The sequence below is a fragment of the Salarias fasciatus genome, chromosome 12 (assembly GCF_902148845.1).
Source record: "Salarias fasciatus chromosome 12, fSalaFa1.1, whole genome shotgun sequence".
Taxonomy (NCBI): Eukaryota; Metazoa; Chordata; class Actinopteri; order Blenniiformes; family Blenniidae; genus Salarias; species Salarias fasciatus.
In genome coordinates this window covers 30,370,537-30,383,965 of record NC_043756.1, presented here as the reverse complement: position 1 = coordinate 30,383,965, position 13,429 = coordinate 30,370,537, and the positions used below count along the sequence as shown (strand labels likewise).

At 43.4% G+C, this 13,429-nt stretch overlaps 1 protein-coding gene across 2 annotated transcripts in view; it reads left to right on the top strand.

The window, feature by feature from the left end:
- The window catches only part of LOC115397842 (protein unc-13 homolog B-like), a 169,046-nt gene that overhangs the window by 16,970 nt on the left and 138,647 nt on the right, over nucleotides 1-13,429 (top strand). For both annotated transcript variants that reach the window (XM_030104323.1, XM_030104322.1), the window contains exon 3: nucleotides 3,998-4,097. In XM_030104323.1, coding sequence (XP_029960183.1) covers nucleotides 3,998-4,097 — 100 coding nt within the window. The remainder of the gene's footprint in view (nucleotides 1-3,997; nucleotides 4,098-13,429) is intronic.

Below are 13,429 nucleotides of genomic sequence, written 5' to 3'. Positions count from 1 at the left end.
TGGTTTTAGCTCATGTTGATTATCACGGGACTGTTCATCATTTTGTTCACTAGAAAACATCCTGCTTGCACTTGTCAGATAAAAGGCTCTGCAGTGTGTTTCCTCTCTCCGTCAGTGCTCTTAATTGACCAGGAGCTGCGTGTCGCTCCTCCTCCTCTCGCCGCCTCACTCCCAGTCCTCTCCACCTCCCTTGACGCCGGTAATAGAGCGTTCATTCCTGCCGAGCATTCATTACTGTAGCCTCGTAAATGTCATCCCGGCTGACCGTGCTGCACACGTCCAAGTGTAACTGAATATTACTTATTTATTTTCATAAGTCATCAGCACTTAATTATGAATGACGCAGGCTGCTCCCTGAGAGGACCCCGCTGCATGCTGGGAAAGCACAGCTGGTTGCTGCTACTCACAGGAAGCTGTGTTTGTGTGCGAGCAGCCAAGCGTGTAGAAATGGGTGTCATTCATATTCCCAACGAAGGAAATATAAGCAAACTCGGGTGGAAGGCCAGAATTTTCGGTCCCATTTGTCTTGTCAGGGGTTTCTGTGTAATTGCCCTTCCTGGTGTTACCTGCCTGTAAACGGGGACGTCTTCACCAGCCGTTCCCCGCTGTCACCTTAATCACACACTCGACAACTGCTTTAAGTGAATGATGGATGATTCCTGATTAACCCTTTGCACCCCGGCCTCTCACTGTCGTCCTGGTAGAAAGATGGGATGCGTGTAAATTTTCGAGGTGTAGAATCTTCAGCCCGTCTCCGTGAGGCCGCTCCGGCCGAGGCTTCCCCTCCAATCACGCCTCGATTCCACAGAGCCTTTCTGGATCCCAAAAGCAAGGTGTACAATAAGAACCTGACGACTTCTGGCTGTTTAGTGTGTGAGTTTATTACAGTAAGATGTTGTTTCCCTGACGAGGAATTCTAGTCTCTGAGTCCCTGGTCTACCCGAAAGTAGCGTCCAGCAGGCGAAAAGCGATGTCTGATCTGTGTGTGTGTATTTCTGATCCCTCGCTCGCAGGCGGGGTTCTCAAACAGTGGTTCTCGGTAGTTTTCCATCGTCCGCCCCGTCCTCTCTCCCGGGCACGTGGATCTCCCAGGTTTCGCATCCCGGGTTATCTCGCCCCGACAGCCTCTGTCCTTCGCTCCCCCGGGTGTTATCTGCAATCTGCAAGAGCTCAGACCAGAAAAACTTCCCGGGCCTCATGTGCTTTTTTCATGGTTAAGGTTACAAATCATCAAGAAATACATAAGCAACTGCAAAACAAAGTTAAATGCATTTATATTGTGGTTTTTTCCCCTGAGTATCATAAGTGAGCAAGCAAGCATTGGCATAAGATAAAATAAATAAATAAATTCCCACAATATTCACGTTCCAGCTTTAGGCATCAGGAGAAAAAACAAGACATCAGCTCGGGCAACGATCTGCAGGAACTTTTTGAAAATTTTCAAGAAAACAGTTTTTTTTTTAAACGTTTTTTGAAACGAAAGTAGATGGACAATGACGTGTCCCTCCAGAGTGTCTTGACTCCCAGTCCTGAGTCTCCTGAGACGCTGCAGTTTTAGACTTGACAGTAATCCATAAGAGAAGTCCAACTTCATCATCTGTCGATATGAATGTCTGTGCGTTCACCATTGTTAATGTTTATAGCCTGTTGTTGTCTGCAGACGTGTTTTTTGGTTTCATTACAAAAACAAACAACGGCGGTGAGTCGTGACCCTCCATGAAAACTACTTTGTTTTTAGCATTTCTGCCTTCTCCTTGGAAACAGACAGCAAGACAGCAAACACTGTTGTGTAGACATTTTTTTTTTTTTTTAAACGAAGACACAAAGCGATGTGTTTTTATTTGTAATGTCTAATAGCTGGGTTCCAGCAGCTCAGTGCTGTCTGGCTCTCTTTGTTGAAGCAGGATGACGGCGTCAGCAATGAGCTGTTTGGGAATTTTGAATCAGGGTGAGAACAAGTAACCACAAGCACTTTAACACAGGATTTCAGACATGCAGCACCTCCCTTTATTCTATCACCTGTCTACATCTCACCACATCCAGGTGTTCGCTCCTTCATTGAACCTGACGGTGAACACTATTGATCACACCGGTATCATTAGTTCTTCCTCTGCCGTTGCTGCTCAGCTTCAAGCTGATGTTGTTGGAGGTGCTGAAAATATCAGAGTAGAACTGTTAAAATCTTTTCCAGCCTTTAGCGATGTTGCAGGGTTGGCCGATATCCTGTCACATGACCACCTTACCAGGTAAAGTGGAGTATACGCCACCTTTTGCTGCTCAGTCCAGGAGTCTGTGACCTCTGGCAATTAACTGCAGACAGACACAATTCATGCTGAGCTGTATCAATCGCATGACCACATAGTCTGAGTTCAAACTGCAATATTTGCTTGTTTTATGGGTTGTTTGTGTTAAAGATGAAAGTTCTGGGTTGTTTGTAGATGTCAGTGTGTATAAATGTGTTAAGTGTCCCTGTTCAGATGTATAAATCTTTGAGATCAAACAGAAGATTCATCTTGAAAAAAAATGGACTTTTACACACTGCGTGCATAAATTGCACGTGTCGCAGGTTGTATTTTATTGACGTGAAGGTGAATTTGTCATTGGATAAATGCTGGAATGAACCAGAAAGCTGAAGGAATGGCTCCACCAACTTGGCACCACATTCAGATGAGACCTGGGTGTTTGACCCGGCGCTGGCTGTAATGTATTCATGTATGCAGCGGGGCGCTCACGTCCCTCACCTCATCCTCACCCTCATCACCAGCGCTGCTGCCCCTGCTTCCAGCGGCCCTCTTCAAAACAAAGTGTCTGTGAGTCGGGGAGCCGGTGATGCTGTTTGATTTCACTGTGCCTGAACAGCGGCGTGTAAATAAACGTACCCTGTTTAGCAGCTCACACACACACACACACACACACACACACACACACACACACACACACACACACGTGTGTGTATGTTAGGCTCTCGGCCCGTCTGGAGAGCAGGCTATTCGAAACAGGTAATCAAGCGAGGATTTAGCCATCGAGGCCTCGGACCTCCTCATTTTAGGCTGATTATGTGAGTCATTGAGAGTTTGATAACAGAGCTGCAGCTTTACTGAACACATTTGTCTCAACAGCAGCTGAGTCCCTGTAACGGGTGTGACGACACAACGTCATGATCATATGTCACTGATTTCACAGTTAGGACAGTGTCATGGCCACACAGAATTGATTTTGCAGGTAATTAAAAAACCGACAAGACGGTTTGCAGGCTTTTAGTGTTGTTTAGTCTTTGTAGTGGAGGAATCCCGGTTGGGGTCAGGACGAGTTCTGGGGTTATCTTGAGTTCATGTCAGATGTGTCGGCCAGAGCCCCACTTGAGGCCACTTCAGAGGTGAGGAGTAATGAAGACGCCGGTTGCAGGTGAAAAAGGGGCTTTACTCACTGTTAGCAGAAAGATAAAAACTGTATCTGTATCTGTATCTGTGTGTGTGTGTGTGTGTGTGTGTGGTGTGTGTGTGTGTGTGTGGTTTTTCTGCAATGACGCACACAAACTTTACAATCGATCCCTCTGCCCATGCGCTGCTGCTCCGTAGTGTCAGATCTGAACTACAGGTATGGAGGGGGGCGTGACGGCGTGGTGGCGTGACGGCGTGACATATACACCTCCATGAACTATAACCCCGTGTGGCAACTAAATACATTCATTCTAGAGGAAACACACTATATACAAACTTTGTGGCCTTTCTTACAGTCTTCATTTGCTGAACCCCCCCCCCCCCGCCAAGAAAATGCAGGTCAGGATTTTCATTTTCAAAGATGAGTCACGTAACTGTTGCTGAAAGCAAGCAAGCAAATGTTTGAGCACATGTGACATTTTAATGAATCCAGCATATCAGCACTGCAAGTGTGAATCATAATACCATCGTGTAAGAAGAAATTCTACATATCTACTCAAGTTAAACACACATATTAACACAGTCATAAAATCTCTGATCACCTTGGTGTCTTTCAGACAAGTTCAACGCCTATGTGACTCTGAAGGTGCAGAATGTGAAGAGTACGACCATCACGGTCCGAGGGGACCAGCCGTGCTGGGAGCAGGACTTCATGTTGTGAGTATTTTCAGCTTCATTACCTCCTCAGTAATGCTGAATGACATATGAACTTCCAACTGCAGTTCACACGTTGCAAAAGACTGACTGAACTGGGATCAGTTGAGTTTTTCTGCGTTCATGGAGGAATATTGTCTCAGTCTTATGGTGCTTCACCTGGAAGCTGTTGGTAACAGGCCAGAGGTGACAAACAAAAAATCGATGCGACATGTTCTAAATCAGTAAAGTCAGTAAACAGCTCCGTTCCTGAAGCTGTTGGTGGAACAGCAGACACACGTGGTCAGAAAGAACGATTCATTCGCCCCAGGAAGAGGAAGCCCAAACCTCAAGCGTGTCAACGTCATCTTGCAAGTCATGTCTGGATAGAAATAGAATCATGACCCCAAAGACGTAAACGTTGTTATTATCTATCGGTGCAAATGCAGAAGAACGATTTACTACAGCCTTGGTGCGCATGCACAGTATCAGCTTATCAGAAAAGGTCAATAAGACCTACTCAAAAACAGCAGGTGACCCGTTTGAGGGTCCCGACCCACCAGCTGAGAACCTCAGGTCAGGAAAGCAGGGCGGGTCATGGGCAGGTTTCTGGTTTGAATCTCACTTCTGATGGGTCACTTCTAAATCTAAAGCAGACAGATCAGCTTGGATTGTGGCGACTCCAGTCAGGATATGCCAAGTTGTTTTTAGATGTGTTTGTGCAGCTGCATTGAAATGAGCTTCACTGTTGAGTTTTGTCTCGTTTTTCGAGATTGTTGCTTCAATTTTGCAACCAGTAACGACGACTTCTCTGGCTCCTGGGACGCATGAGGACAAAATGCAGAGAGAAAATGGAGTTTTGTGTGTGTGTGTGTGTGTGAGCTCCTGGATGAATACAGACCAGGCCTCTGTGGTGAACCGACGTGTCAGCTGGCTCTGATAGAACTCACCGAAATTGCAGGAGAGCGTCGTCCGCCTGTGGGACTGCAGGCCGGCCGCTAAATGGGAGTTTGTAGGATGGATGGGAGGTGAAACGACGTGCCGGGCTCAGATAAGTGGGTGAGTCAGTGAGCACTGTAATGAATTGCTCAGCACGGTGTGATTCCAGGCTGGAATTGGACTAGATTTACTCCTGGTAGGAATTTTTCAGTCTCCACTGGATTTGAATTCAAGGCTAGACTTGACAGGAACTCCTTTTGATGCACTTGATGCCACTGCTGCCACGATGTGCTGAATCAGAAACGATCAAATGAAAAAAAAAAAAAAAAGTGTATTTGAGTTTGGAATGACATATATATTACTCCAGGGCCTAAACAACCCTTATTTAAATTGTTTAAAATAAAAAGCAAGCTGAAAGTAGGTGGCTTCAAATAACGTTGAAACCGAGAGCTCACCCAGATGGCAAACAGTGTTTCGCTTTTGTCAAAATTCTTGGTTTTTAGGAAAATTTGAAAAAAAAAAAAAAAAAAAAAAAAAATCAGTTGCTCAACACTGTTCTTGTAATATAGCACTCGTTTTCAAGAAGTTTCATCTTCGTGGACTGAAACTTCAGTGTCTGTATAAACAAACAGTCAAAACACAACAAAAGCTTCCTATTCACACTTGAAAATCTAATGTCGTCAGGGTCTTTAAGGTTACGCGTGAGCTTCTCCTTGTTCAGTTTTTTTCCACACTTTTTGTGACACAACCAAAGACAGCGACGTTTCCAGACCGCACGAGAGAAAGAAACTTCGGGAAACAAGCCCAAAGCAAGCGATTTTACAGAAAAACATTGAAGTCTTACAGAAGTCTTAACGATCAGAATGCTATGAACGTTTCCAGGACGCTCAGACTTGCTGGTCCAGTTTGTGCGACCTTTGAACCGATCTGCTGCCTGTGTAAAGGTGAACCGTGCTGAAAGCCTCTGTGTTTCTCGCTCTGCTCTGACTCATGATTATACTTTCCAGTGGGTCACAGAAATAGCGTTTCATTTTATTGGATTCTTGAAGGTGATTTTACTCGCTGCAGTCGTCCTTTTATTCTTTTCTTCCCCTGCTGTGACAAGTTGAACCAGAAACCTGACCTTTGGTTCAGCTGGCTGAAGCATTTTCTGCTTTTATTGTTTACTGTGGTGCTTCATCTGCGAGATTGAGTTACTTCCTATTTTCTTGGGATTTATCGGAAAAAAAAGTAATTTTCCTGTTTTCTGTCATGATGTGGGTTGAAGGTTTTAACATCTTTTCTTACGCATGTTCAGCCATTTTCTCTTCTCAAAATTTGAAAAACGGTTTGCAAATCTATACTTTTTGTTTATTCAAGGCCCCACTGACATGACAGTGTTTCAGATGACAGTGCATCGCTTTTTCGTATTTGTTTTGGGAAAGAACAGGCCTTTGTTCGTGTTCACTAGTGGGATCAGTGAAAATAATGTAGGTCTGAGTTTTTTTGTTTTTTTAAATCTCCTCTGCTCACCTTGCTGGTTTGAATGAGACACACATGCACGTCAGGATAGTGTATTGCACATGAGGCAGATTCATGCAGCAGACTGATCCTCCCTCCCCCTCAGACATGATTAGGGATTAGATTGGAGAGATTGACTGTGGAGCCACATGATTACATAAGACTGTTTCTGCACATGTGTAGTGGACTGTGGCGGTGCAGAGATCTGGAGTGAGTGCTGCTGCTACACAACAGCGAGGGGCAAGGTCATCATTTCAGTGTTTGGCGAGCAGGCATACAAATCTTAGTCAATCAGTTGAGCTGAACAGCTCTACCAGAGTCGGTAGAGAACTGGATCCTAAGATGCAGCAAATTTGGTATTGAGGGCTTTTTGATTTGAACTTTTTAGAGACTTTAACAGGTCCTAGAATCCCAAAAATAAGTCTTGTTTCCTGCGTACACATCATCCGACTAACAGAGTCGTCTGTTAGGATCAAGATCATACTTAAATATTGAAGTTTAGAGAAGTTGCATCCAATCCCAGAGAGCAGTGATTCCTAATTCCCCCCCCCCCCCCCCGAAATCAACTCCAAGAGAAGTTACAGATCTACTCTTGAATGTCTGATTTCCCGAAATATTACACTGAAGCCAGACTCATGGCCTCACCCCCTCTCACCAGCATACAGGAAGCAGTTTCCCAGGTTTGGTCTTGATTCTGATGCTACAGAGTGAATTATGATAGGTTTTGTTGACATTTTAGTCTAATTTTGGCAAACTAAGATCAAGTGTATCCTCGGGCCCTCCTCTGTGACCTCTGACCTGAACTGCAGGTTGAAAGCAACTATAAGTTCTGTTTACATGCATTACACCCATGGTGTGTATGCACAGTTACAGTGTTTCAGAAAGTTTGCATTTTTCTCTCTTTCCACATAGAAGTTGTTTTCAAAAAGTTGCGTTTTCAGTGGTTCCAAGCATCATTTAGTGTCGTTCCATGGACTTTTTCGATGGAGACTTGAGATGTATACTGTACAACATACATACTGGACTAATTTGAGGGAAACTTGTTACATTTCAGAGGTATATTTAGTAGTGCTGTCAGTTTTAATCACATTGATCGCAATTTAATCGCATTGATCGCAATCAATCGTGATTAATTCATGGAGAACTGTCAACAATTAACTTTTTTAAAGTTGAGATTAATTGCAATGAAGAATCTAATCCTCATAAATCAGTCCCAATGTCAGGAAAAAACACTATTATCCTCTAGTTTTTTTCTTTGACCCAATTGGCAGACCTCAATGGATTAATCGCGATTAAAATTGACAGCACTAATATTTAGATGATATTCAGATAAATTATTATTTGCTATTATTTATTATCAGGTCTGAGGATGTGCAGGAAAAGTAGTGATTTTCACATTGCTCATTTATCAAAAAAAAGAAAAAGAGACAAATTGTTGTCTGTGCAAAATAAATCAGAAAATCTCTGATTTAATGTCGTTTCAAACATGTTTTAAAATAGTTTTGGTGTCATTTAGGTCATAATCTTCTACCCGATCAGAGGTAGAGTCGATGGTGCCACACATACTTATTTCTAATCTATAAGTACCCAGTCGTTACTGCAATAGAAGAAAATGATACATGACACTCTGGAGAATGATTTTTTTTTTCTTTTTTAATGGACAACCACAGATCTGTTGATTTGCTACAGAAATTTTTCCTTTTTTTTTTGTTTTGTTTTGTTTTTAGTCGAATTAAACTAAGAGAATGGAATGAAAGCCCAAGCTGCTGGAAAAGACTATAGAGAGTAAAATGTTTTTATACCTCACAACCTTCTCCTGTTCTCATCCTCTCATCTGGTAGTTTCCCCTGAGCTCCCAATGCAGAGGTTTAAAATAGGGTCCTTAAACATTAATGGGGGGAGGGACGGGCATAAAGGGCATTAATCAGTGGAAAGGCAATTGATGTTTTTTCTTTTTAATCAGACTGATCCAACCAACAAGTTACATGATACAGTATACACATCCCAGCTCTGGATCGGAGAGTGGGTTAACATTTTATTCAGATAAAAATGTGTGTCGACACATTAGAAGTGACTGTTTACAATTAAACGACAGTAATGCTCATGAAAGAATAGATTCTGTTGAAACATCCACAAACAAGACGAGAGAGAAATTCTTGGGTCAATACAATCAGGACATGTGAGTATTGAGTATTTGAGTATTAAACTGTAGAGAAACTGAGGTACGTCACATCACCTCTGTAAAAATCAACTACTAGAACGGTGTTTTATGGAGAGCCACAGGTTAGCGTGGGGGTTATCATGAGGATCTAGTGTTTATCTCAGCAGAGGAATCGGGCAGTGGACCAGCAGGATTAAAGTGAGGTCGATCCTGAACTGAGGCGGGTGATTGGCTTGTTGACCGGACTGCAGCCTCAGGCTGGATAAGCTGTTTTCTTCCAAATCAAACCTTGTTTTCATTCAATAATGTAGCTCGCTTGCTAATGCGAGCATCTCTGTCACATGTTCATTTTTGACTGGGACTTGGACGTGCACTTCGCACTCCGACCCCGTTTACACAGCAATGTTTTAAGTGACAATGTTTCGACTCTTGCACACCCAGAAGAACCGTTTACGATGGCCGTGATGCACATGAGCAGGAGCACCCTTCTCCCTGAGGTGGAGTGGAAGCAGTTTAAAAAGAATCAGATTAGAATGTGAAAATACATGGGGGGAAAAAACAGGTTTTGTTGTTTTATTTTTATGAATAAAAAAATAAACTTCTTACTGTCAGAAAGTGGTTGAGTCTGTTCTGTTAAATTTGGCAAAAAGGCTTAAAAAAGTGAATGAGAACAAAGCCATGACGTTCTTACAATCACCAAAAGGACTCATGAGGTTATCTCAAGCCTCCAGGTTCTCAATCAGACAAAGCAGCTTCTGACACAACCCATTGATTCCCGAGCCTACGGAATGCAAATTTCAGGGGGAGTTGAGTGATCAACTGTGCCATAGCTTAGCTTTTTCAAGTGTTGAATGTTGCGCTCTGTCGAGTGTCAGGCTGTGCAGTAACTTTAACGTAAACAAGACACAAAGAGAAAAACCCAATCACAGAAACAGAAAGACTCAAAGACTTCTTAAATCTGACCGAGTCCATCATGATCTTCATAAGGTTTTATTGCATTAAATATGTGATTCAAATCAAACACATCCAAAATATTAACTTCTTAACAAAAATTAACAGGAGTAAAGAACATTGTCAGAAACAGAATCAGATTTTCTTTGGTTGAAGTTAATCTAGTAGATCTTGAGAGTGATTCAGCAGTCCGTCTGGACAGAGCTCCGTACACTGAAATCCTATCGTTCCAGGTTGTGTCAGACTGGGATTCTCTACAAATATCAAGCGCTTTGCAAACTTCACTCAGTCCAAATGTGTCGGTGTTGCTCGGGAACTGCGACGAGGTGAGCTGCTCACAGCTTGGGAGGGACTTGGCACCGAAACCCTGCCAGATGTGCAGCCTGACTCTTTGACTTGGGCCTGGACGGAGCTCATCAATCCCATCACATCTGTAGGGGGAAAAAAAACAGTAATCACGGAAGGAAAAAAAATTTGTATCAATATCCGGTCTTTGGTTTCTGTCAGTATCAGTCTGGTCTGGATTAAGAGAAGTGGATGGAGTGTGTAATGCAGTTTTAATTTGCAGACATGAGTACTGTGTTGCGGTTGGACGAACAACTCTGTCTCTCTGACAGTTTCTAGCTCCAGAAGCTTGATGATTCAGGCTGCAGTAGAGATTCAAAACCAGTCAGCTGACAGGGTGAAGGTGGAGTCCAGGTCAGGTGGCAGATTTAGAGTCACACATTAACCTGCTTTTGAACTGCAGGCAAAAACCAACAAAACCTATGAATCCATGGGCAGAACATGCAAACTCCACAACCGTATTTGAACTGACTGGTATTGTTACTGTGAGCTGAGAGTTCTCACCTTTAACCACCTCTGTGGTTAAAGGATCCAGAATCCTGATTCTTGGACTGTCCACTGAAAAATACAGGCAGTACGTTTACATGCAGCCAATAACCCAGTAGCGCGTGGCCATGAAAACACCCGCCAAAACCCGGAAAAGCTCATTTTCGAGATTTGTAAAACCCGAAAAAGACAGCTGGGTTTCTCCTTTTCAAACTCGAAAGTGCCGCCGTGTAAACAGATAACGAGTTAAGGGACATTGTTTTTGGTTCTGGCATGCTCCCATCCGCAATGAATCATGGTCTTTTGAGTCCAGCAACGAGTAGGCGCGAAACTCACCACACTTTTGTCCGTGTGAGGCTTCCGTAACACACGATACGAACTGTCATTCTGAGCGCGCACATCGCACACGCTTCCTTCTGAAAGTCGGCGATTTGTATGGCCTGCAGAAAAATCATGTACAACATGATTGTCTGCGTTCTGTCTACAGAACAGAATCACCTCTGCAGTCCAGTGGAGGAGGTTGCCAGATCTGTCAATCTAGTCTGTAAAAAAATCTGAATCTCGTAGAAAGCAGCCCAAACCTCCATCTCGGTTGAAAATGCACGTTAAAACCATATTTGTATGATAAAAAAAACACGTCATAAACACATAATCATTTAATCAACCCGTCCAACGTGTTCAAAAAAGAAGCTTGCTTTGGCGGAAACCCCGCCCAATCTGGCAACACAAAGCCGCTCCGGTCAGAGCGGTTTTGTTTTGAGAACAGCGTGACGTGCGCCGTGGTTTGGAAAGGGAGATCCCGATTGAATGCGCTGACTTGTGAACGGGGAAACTCTCTGTCTGTTACAGCATGTAAACGGGGTTTTCCTAATGTTTCAGAAACCAGACATTGACCTGAACCCAGATATTAGCTGCATGTAGACGTAGTCAGTAATTCTCCTCTGCAGCTTTTGAAATTCAGACTATTAAACCTTCAGTAAATCGTGTTTTTACTTAATTTATTTTCAGCTCTGTCTTAAATAAGGTCACTTAGAGAAAACAAAGCAACATGTCTATCTACAGGTTGATTCAAACTCGGATGTGCAGAGGAAAAGTTGTCGATCGTGGTTGACGTGTCCCTCTTTCGGATGATGGGAACCTCCCAGACATCTTTCATGTTACGGCTAAAACATACTAGAGAGCAAGTGGGAAAACGTGAAACTCCTGTGAAACCCGTGTGTGTTTCCCACAGACCATCCAGGAGTTTGGATTCACCCCAGCAGGCAGGTGCCCTGGCCAAACCGAGTCGAACTCTGTAAACTTGCATAATGTCAAGCGCTTCCTAACCTCGTTTCATTTATTGACATTTGTTGGACGGGTCTGTTTCACTGCACGGCCTCATAAGTGCTTTAAGTTTGGTTATCCATCGTAAGTCTGCTGTTATCTGAAGACGGCGGCTTTCTTGGAAATCAAACCTTGCTTCATTGATGCACGATCTGTTCCATGCTGCGCGCGCGCGTGTGTGTGTGTGTGTGTGTGTGTGTGTGTAATGGCTGTCTGGTGGGCGGGCGCGTTGCCTAGTGGTTTAAGAGGTTAAGCAGTTGCGAGTTGATCCCTTTTCATTTAAGGTCAGCGGGACTCACGTGCTCGTCTCTTCCTATTACAGTGAAACTGTCTCGTGCGCTCTCTTCTCTCTTCTGGGTTCAGTTTTTTTCACCTCTGCTTCTTGACTGTCTCCACAGAAATGACCTGGGAGACGAATCATGTTTTTTCTTTGTGTGTGTTCTTCAGTTTGCCTCTTGTTCTGTCTCTGCTGTGCTGTAAACCGTCCTTCCATTCTCCTGCACGCAGCCTTAATCTTGTGGCCTCCTTTACAGTTCCATCTGAGGTCAAAAGCGTTCACCACACCAGCCGCGGTCGAATACATGAATCTACAAGGGGCGCCATTCAACCAGGTCTACAGTGTGAAAAAGGAAGGCAGACTTGAATTTCAATCATTTGAATAATTACAATGGAAACCTGTTTAAGAATCAGGAACTTTCCGCAGAGTGCACCATATCAGCTCAAACTGCTTTGCGACTGAGATGATATGGTGCAATATCCAGCTTACAGTCGTCCATCCAGAGACACAGTCTGCTCATAAAGGAAGGGACAGAGTTGGCAGTAACAGCCGGTTGGTATGAAGAAAGGAACAGGAAAACAGTCGCAGCGTCAGCTCTCGAAAAATGCAAGACTGGCTCCTAAATGGAAACTTTCTGAATGCTGCATCAAGACTAAAACCAGGCAACAGTTTTCAAACCGACTGTAGTTTCTTGCACCTGTTCTGACCATAGCCCCTCGACAATAAACAATGATATTTCATTGTTTATTTATTGCCAGTTCAAGGACATTACATACAAATTAAATAAGAAAAGAAGAAATCGGCGTGACTTCTCCTTTCATGAAACATCAAAAGCCGTTACACATGGATATATAATTGCATTTGAAGCCACCACTAAAAAAGAAAAGACAGATAAAAGAGTATATCTGAAATCGAAAGTGCTCTCCCGTCCCGAGAGACAAAATGCCAAGCCTCTAAATCACCAGATGAGAACAAAGAGATATTAAAGCTTAAATATGAATACAATTGCGTCTTTGGTGGTCAGATTAGTAACCTTCTTTTAAAATCAGGCATCGAGGTCAACTCACTGTCCAATAAAGACAGGAGGTCTGCTGACCAGCCACAAAGAAATGAACAGCTGCTTTGAAGAATGAATGCTTTTAGATGTTTTGGTTAATTTCGATGTTACGTGGACCAGCAAGGTCAGACGATTAAAAAAACAGCAAAAAAAAGGAATTGTAGTCTGGAAAATACAGTCCCACTGTTCCTGTTTGGGCGATCCTTTGAGCTGAAGTCTCAGTTTCCTGTTCTTAGATGACAGAAGTGTCTTCTGCTGCTGGTTTTCAAACTTCAGTGTTTTTCGTTCTTTTCGTCTTGTGCAAATCACGGTTGAAA